The 8,717-nt window shown below is 30.2% G+C and overlaps 1 protein-coding gene across 1 annotated transcript; it reads right to left on the bottom strand.

Annotated features, from left to right (window-relative positions):
- Positions 1–6,486: 6,486 nt before the first annotated feature.
- On the bottom strand, positions 6,487–8,599 carry LOC125852799 (3-phosphoshikimate 1-carboxyvinyltransferase 2-like). The gene is made up of 3 exons (XM_049532482.1): positions 8,388–8,599; positions 7,175–7,236; positions 6,487–7,041 (listed from the first exon to the last, which is right to left on the bottom strand). The coding sequence occupies exons 1-3, from the start codon at positions 8,563–8,565 to the stop codon at positions 6,823–6,825; spliced, it is 459 nt and encodes a 152-aa protein (XP_049388439.1). The 5' UTR covers positions 8,566–8,599; the 3' UTR covers positions 6,487–6,822.
- Between the last annotated feature and the right edge of the window lie 118 nt (positions 8,600–8,717).

The following is an 8,717-nucleotide window of genomic DNA, read 5'->3' as shown; positions in this document are numbered from 1 at the left end:
AAAAAAGGAATAATGAAAGATTGAAAGTAGACTAATAGCTAAGAGGTTGAGTTTTGGGGGTGGGGTAGGTATATTAAGGACATAGTCAAACAGGAGTGTAATTAATGAAAAATGGATTAACCTAACTATAACAAACTTTGAGTAAAAAATTAAAGAACCCTAATTTTTTTTTTCCAAAAGTGCAAAAGCTCACAAATACTACTCCTTTTTATCCATATTTACTTGTTTGTTTATATTTGATTTGACATACCTTGTAAAAATAATTATTTAATTATATTACTATTAATTATTTTAAGTCATTCTATTCACATGTGAATTAAAAACAATTATTTCTTAATAATAAGGATAAAGTAGATATAAATATTTTTTAGTTTTCCAATTTTGATAAGTAAAGGAAGATATTTAATTTTAGTATAATAAACAAGTTATATAAGTGGATGGAGGGATCAATTACTCGTTGACAAATTGGTACGTTAACTAGTATTCCTTTCTTTTAAAATAAGTGTCATTTTAATTTATTTCACACATTAAGTAAAATTATAAATGTGAGATTTAGTTTATTGAGTTACCTTATTTTGGAACCTAGAGTATATTTCAACTTGGGAAGAGTTGGCTTTTGTCTGATTGTGGAAAGTGTGAGGTAGTTGGTTAATGCATTGATAGGTGGAAAAAAAAAACAAAGGCAATGAAGTTAAGTATAGTTTATTTCATAAAAGTTATTTTAATGAGGGGAGTTTCTTGATTTGGGGAAAAGTCATTAAGGTTTTTGTGTTTTTGAAAGTGTGAGTAAATATTGGGTGGTTTGTTGGTGACTAAAGCTTGGGGTTAATTATGAAAGGTTGTTGATTTTTACCAATTTTGGATGGTAGGAGAGATTTATGAAGGATCTCATAAATATTCATTGAATCTCCTCAATCTATTTTTATATTCTAGATATACTCCCTCGTTCCATTTTAACAGTTATTTTAACTTTTACTTTCTTGTTAGAAAAAACAATATTTTTATTTTTTTTAGTTTTTCCTTTTACATATGGTACATATTCTTATCAATCGCTTTTTGACATTGGAAGAAATTTAGACTTACTCCGTCTCATTTTAACTTAAAATAATAATCCCAAAATAGTTTTACTTTAAAATTCAAGAGTAAAGTTGACAAACATTTCCTATTATATCGTAATATTAAAGAAGCAATATTTTTAATACTGCTTAAATTTTCAAAAAATAAAAAACATTCAATAAATAGGAATAACTTAGTAAACTATATCTAGTATTTATTTTTTAATAGGCATGAAAAGAATTAACACAATAATTAAAATGAGAAAGAAAAAGTTTGAGATAAGGAGTTGAATATTGAAGAAGTAACCATGAAATGAGCGATCGTTCAACAGGCGGTATAAAAATAACGTTAAATATGATGTATTACTAATATTAACATTAGTAATATTGGCTTTACTTAATTATTTTGAAATTATTTATTATACATTGTTTGATTTTTTATATTCAAAATAACATGCATTTATTTTTTTTAAAATACCTTCTACAAATTTAGTGAAAAGAATTTGATTTTTATTTAGTGAAAATAATTTGAATTTTTTAGGAATAATTATGTATTTAACCACGATAATGCAAAATTCTTTCATCGTTAATACTATAATTTGCCATGAGAATACAATGAGGACTTCCATCTTACCATTTTTTATGTTATATTTTATTCATATATTTTTGGTTTGTTATCAATTAGAGAAGTAGATTTTCTAGAAAAATCAAATCAAATAGCTAATAAGTCCTCTTCACTTTGGAAAATTTTACTTTATTTTACCTAATGAAAGCTATAGTTTTCTCAACATGAAAGGCATATATGTGTACCTAAATAAAGTAATTCTCCTGCTAAAACAAATTATGACTTGCTTAGAAAAGTTAATGCGTCATAATTATTAATAAAACATTATTCACCTTTTTTTTTATCAATTATTTTTTCCATTGTTAGATTGCATATTTATATTAATAAAATTCACAATTTTTGACTTATTTTCCAACACAAATTTGACTTAGCACGTTTTTCACCTTCCATGATTTTAAAACTTATTCTTCTAGATATTTTCCTTTGGGGTTAATCAGAAAATTATTTTGCTTCATGCAATGAATTAAACTTCCATATCTTTTTTTTTCCTTTTTCCTTTTTCCTTTTTCCTTTTGCAAGAAGATGTTACTTAATTATTATTTCAAAAAGTAAATTATTTTACTGAAGAAAATTAAAATTATGAAAAATACAATTTTATAAAATAATAACTAAAATCAATTAAAAATACAGTTTAATATACTAAAACTTTCGCTATTTATAGAGGTCCGAAGAATGGCCCGACCACAGGCATATAGATTTTATTCCATCAATCAACTAGCTGAGAAAGAGAAACTACTCTTTGNGAATTTATTTGTTGTTTAGTTTGGATTTGATCTCTATTTGTGTCTTTGTTTGGTTTTGGGGTTTTAATCAATTACATTGACTTTGTTGAAATTCTTTGGGGATTTTGCATTTTTGTGCCGAATGTTAGTGTAAGATATTTCGGTAGTAGTGTTATGCCTTCCATGGTGTTTTTCATAGAAAAAGAGAGCCGTATAATAACAAGAAACGATAGAGAAGAAATTTTTGGGAAAAAGATCAGAAAAGAGGCAAAGAAAACCTCAAATTTTATCCAACAATGGTGTTAGATGCAAATAAAAAAGATGATGGCTTTACAAAGCCCTAATGTGACTGTCAGACCCTTTTCCAAGGGTCTCACGCTCCTAATATGTGTGTGTCACACACTCTTTAGTAGTAACTGCCACATAGGATGCCAAGTCAAAAAATGTGTTTAAAATATTGTGTTTTGATGAGTTCAGGGATTCATATGACAAATGAGTAAGTAGAAGGGTTCACAATACAAACACATACAATTACAAGGGTCCACCAGACCATTTCGCCAAACTTTCGCTATTTATAGAGGTCCAAAGAATGGCCCGACCACATGCATATAGATTTTATTCCATCAATCAACTAGCTGAGAAAGAGAAACTACTCTTTGTTTCTCAAAAACATATTATAATAAGTTTTATTTCACCTTCGATTTATTAATACATGGAGAAAAAATATATATGAAATGAGTCATTACTAACAATACGCTTTCCCATTAATGAATATTTTGAGACCTATTGATAAGGACGAAAAAAGCTGATTTATTTATTTATTTTAATTTTCACGTCCTTCCACATGACATTTGTTCTCTAAAGAGGCCAAATGCAAATAAATAAATAAATATTAGAGGCACTAGCATAATTGAGGTAAGTACTTTCATTTGTTCGAGATATTATTTTCACAATTCAATCGAATATATAATCTTTTGTATACGTAACAATTTTGTATCGTTGCATCAAGAATTTCCTTTCGCACATACTTTGCATCTAACCCTAGAAGTATGGAGGTATATAAAATTGAGGGTGAGGTGGTGATGAGTTAATGCAAATACCTAAAAAAGAGACAAAGTCATGTGAAAATTCACATAAGTTTGCTGGTAATAAGGCAACCTTGAAAGCAAGGCAAATAAAACTCTCTTTTTCAATAACACCTCTCCTTATATTCAGTGGCTTTTCTTCTAAAGTTTTGTTAGGTATCATGTGATCAATTTCTATGTCCATTATTATTAGTCTCACAAAATTACTACTAGCCACTCCCGTTACAATAAAAATAGCTTTTAGCGACAATAATTATGCACATTAACAAAGAATACTAAGGTCTATAATGATATTAGTTAATTACATTAGATCTAATACTGCTATAGACTTTAGAGATATTTACAAAGAGTGCTAAAAGTTAATTGTCACTAATAATTGCGGTTAAAGATTATTATTGATATAGTATGCCTGCTTATCTCTACACGTGACTCTTCCTAATCCGTGAAATGTAAGGTATATTTAAGTCAAATCACTTGATCACATCATTAAATTCTATGGATTAATCAAATCTGGTAAGATTAGTAACACCATTTGACATTCGATTAATGTATCCACTTGAACATTATAGAATAATCACCATGTCTTAATTAGGCACCTTAATTTGAGCTAATAGAATCTTTTAATAGTAAATTCTTGTGATTCAGAGATTTAGGGGAAGAGGACGGTGGAAAGAATTTTTTTTTTTAAAAAAAACAAACAAGGAGCTAGGTGAACAGTTTAATAGTTTTATATAAAAAAAATTATAATTATTTTAATGTACAGTGAGCATAGTAATAAGTAATAAAGCATAGAACATGATGGCAGCAGGTTATAAATAAAAAGAAAACAACTGTTGGGACATGATTTGCCTTACTTATTTGCCAACTTGCTCACATGGTTGCCTCACCATATAACTATTTTATTTTATTTTCCTCCTCCCTATTACTATATATATTTATTCGAATATTCTTTCAAAAGTACTACTACTCTTAATTAATCTCCGACTTTAGTGAGCGTTTGACCATGAAAATAAAAAATAAAAAATACTTAATTTTTAAAGTTGGAATTGGAGTTGAGATTGTATATGGTCATACTTTTTGCAATATATGTAGTTAGATTTCGAATGTATTTTAAAAGAAAATTATGAAATATGATTCAAACATAAAACATAGTAATTTAAATGGGGGTTATTGTATAAAAGGATAAAGTTTATACAAGTGAAGAAGTAAAAATAGGTTTTTGGGGTATCGGTTAGTTTTGAATCGTGAGTGGTGATTGATCCATCTCTTAAGAAAGGACGTGGGGGTGTTTTCCAAATTCTTCAAGTTATATTTGAAATTTTTATGACCAAACGCTGATTTTCAAATAAAATGAGAGCTTTTTTTAAAAAAAAAGGTGGAAATTTTTTATGGCCAAATAGGTAATGTTCATGTTTTTTTATTAGGTTTTCCACTATGTTTGGTACCTCAATTAATTCATATTTGTGTTTTAAATGATCCATTAAAAGAAAAATTAATTCGAATTTTCATCATTTTCAGAATTCGAATTCAAATCTCTAATAAAAAGTAAAAAAATTTATTCATACTATCACAACATGGTATAATAGGGACACTCCAATCAAACATAAACAAAATACTTTCTCACTAGAATATTTTAATTGAAAGGTGGACACCAATTAGGCAATTCTATAGTATGATTTATCTTTGGTGTTGTGAATTTTCTAAGCTAATTTATGAGCACATTGCAACCTTATATAGATTAAAAAAAGGTAGATGATGTATCATTATTCCTTTAAGATTCAGACTTCCTAGTTGTTAAGACTTAAGATTAAAAACTTAATATTAAGTGAAATAAATTTGGGAAAATTACTCTACAATTTTATGAATTGTCAATTCAAATAGTAGCTATCATGTGCTACCTTATTATTCATTCTTGTCAACACTTTGATTTGGATCTCACCTCGAGTCATGTTACAAACTTTGAGTCTTCCAAAATTCTTAAGATTCAAGTTACTATAATTTTTAACCATTTAAATTATTGGAATTATAACCTTGATCTAATTTTATTTTCTGTAATTTATCCTGAGTTCCCTATCTTATTTGGATTTGACTTAAATTTAGAAAAAGAAATTCTTGATAGAAAAAAAAAACAGATTTGTTCTTTTCTTGATGGAAAATGTTTGGACTTTTATAAAATAGTTTTTATGCTTTCTTGTATATCACTTTTTCATATGCGAGTCAATTGATCAAATTATATCAAAGATTATGCCTTTTTAGTAGCAACTTTTTTGTCATATAATCTTTCAGCCTTGGAGATTTGCAATTATTAAGTTTTGCATGACGTCAAATCAAAATATATATAGTACCTACATACTTCGACTGTATATGTTGTGTAACTAGGTCACATCGGCCCGATTAATCAGTGGGCCGGACTGAACTCTGTCCTGGTTAGTGGTTACCAGGCCAAAAATGCCAAACTAGCATGACCCTCTTATTTTAGTGGGTTCTGATAGGCCGGTGTCACACTCCATTCTGAAAGAACATACCCGATGCCTTAATTTTACGATATAAATCTCACTACTTTAGTATCTAATTATGTATTTTTTTTATGATTTTAAAAATTACCATTCATGCCAGATTTTGGTCCAAATATAATGTATTCAAGTGGATTCACATGTATCTGACTCTATCGTTAGTCTCTCTCCCTATGTATCTGGGTATCTCATGTACATATATCTAATGTGATTCACATGTATTTGGGATACACAAACTCTCTCTCAGGTACCACTCGCCTCTCTCCATGTGTATCTATATTTTAGAATGTATTTGGTAGCACTTGAAATTTGATATGAAACTACTATTAATTAGTGAGACAATATGTAATTATTTCAAACTATAGGAAAATTAGTAAATATGGTAGGAATATTTGTGTAATTAGGTAGTTTTTCCTTAATTTTTATCGTACCACATAAACATACTTAATCATCTTATGAAATCATGAACTTTAATAAGTGAGAATATATGGACCAATGGGCTATCATAACACTCCGTAAATCACAATTATAGCTCGAAACAAATTTATTATGAATACCAAATACAATATCTAAAACGGTGATACTCAATGTTAAATATATTCTTAAAGGAAGTGTACTTAACTATATAGTATACATGTCTTCTACACAAAAGAAAAAAAAGAAGCTCAACTTCAACAAATACAATGAACATCATCTCACATAGACAAATAAAAAGGAGTTGGAAAGCTTTTTTCTCTTCCGGTATAGGCACCATTTTGGTTGGCAAACTGGTGCATAATCTCTCTTGTAGTACAAAATAATTTCTTCTATATGTGAAGTGGATTAGTGCTTGGAGTACTTCTGGAGAACCTCAAAGTAGTCGGGGAAGGTTTTGCGAGTACAACCGGGGTCCTTAATGGTGACTGGGACATCAGCACAAGCAGCAAGAGAGAAAGCCATGGCCATTCTGTGATCATCATATGTATCAATCTCCGTTACGTTTAACTTTTCTGGTGGGGTGATTATGCAGTAGTCTGACCCTTCAACAACTGTTGCACCCAACTGAAGTTTCATCCAGAAATGTCAAAGAGTAAGAAAAAAAAGAATAATTAATGCAATGAAATATCAAGAACTTCCTCAACATTACACTAGACTTGTAAGCTGCAAATATCATCAAACCAGCTAAGATGTTTACCTTCCTAAGTTCGGTGCATATGGCAATCATCCGCTCAGTTTCCTTAACTCTCCAGCTAGCAACTGAGCAGAGAAAAGAGGGGTATTAGCACAATATAAAGAAAGAAAGAGGGGAAATAATATGACGGCGTGGCTCATCTCACATGAAAATCTGCAACGTTTAAATACTTCATTCCGAAAAAATCTTTATTTCTCATAAGGTCTTCAAACAGTTTATATTTTGAAGTTGCTGTGGATCATATACATCAACGAGAAACTACACAAATCTACTTCACACTAGAAAGATCTTCAAACTCGGGAAACACTACTAATTTATCTTCAATCCATACAGATATAGATCATGTCTTAATTTATTAGTTCTCATATCTAACAAAAGTTCGAGTTATACTACTTTCTACCATCACTGGCTTATATAATGTTGGAACTCTTCATTTGCTTTTAACCGCACCCAAATGTGTAGCACATGGATTAGGTTACTTTGTATGGATCCTTGAATACTTTTAGAAACTAGATACAAAAATCAAGCCCAACAGTTAGGCTACATTATCACATCTGATACCCAATACCCAAGTGCATGTAATATAGCATATAGCCGACTCGACAAGAACACCATCAGACAGTTGTGTATTTCACAGAGGCTTTTTAAAATTCAATTCAAGAAATTCATCAACCTATTTTAGCAGAATGGTAAACATGATGATGCGATTAAAGGATGTTTCTACTTATCAAGTGCAAAATAAAAGATATTAAACAATGTTTTCTTTTTCCCCTAAACTTCCTAACAGGCATTAACCGTTATCATACCAAATTTTAAGACGCAAAAGCAAATCTATCTAGAAAAAGTTATATGATGCATGCCAAATTGAGTCTTTAAGTATATCAAAAGGGTAGCATAACAAAGGACATCGAACATTTACAAAGTGTCTGCATCAACCCAGAAATGATGCGGCATAGAGCCATTCCTCTTGTATTAACAAGAAATTGCAAAAGCTACGACAATTTTCTTCCCTTCTGACCAGACCCCTAAACTACCAGGAAAATCTCTTTGCACATTTTAGTCAGGTTATCACAGCATTTTTAAATACTAATTATGCAGGGAAATGCTCTCATATTGAAGAATAGTGTCCCAGGTCCCAATTGCTTCAGAATTATATCTTAATCAAAACAAAGTGCTTCAATAGGATTTGATACCAGGTTAACAAGGTTAGCCATACCGTCTCTTATGGTAGTAGGGTCATCAGCAAAAAGTGCAACTACAGCAAGAGTCATGGCCACATCTGGCATTTTGTTCATGTTCACGTCAATGGCACGCAAATGTTTCATTCCAGAAGAGTTCCTTGGAGGTCCTTTAACCGTGACACTGTTTTCTGTCCATGTAACTTCCGCCCCCATCTTCTCGAGGACCTCAGCGAACTTAACATCCCCCTTCACAAAGGAAACATAAAGTTCAAAGTAAGTCCCTTGTTAGAAAATTACCTTATGCAGTCACACACTAAGATGTAGGCCATGCGCTGTGCAACTCTTACTTTTTAGTACTTCCACAA

This window comes from Solanum stenotomum, unplaced genomic scaffold (genome assembly GCF_019186545.1).
Source record: "Solanum stenotomum isolate F172 unplaced genomic scaffold, ASM1918654v1 scaffold567, whole genome shotgun sequence".
Taxonomy (NCBI): domain Eukaryota; kingdom Viridiplantae; phylum Streptophyta; class Magnoliopsida; order Solanales; family Solanaceae; genus Solanum; species Solanum stenotomum.
This window is presented reverse-complemented; position numbering and strand designations above follow the sequence as displayed.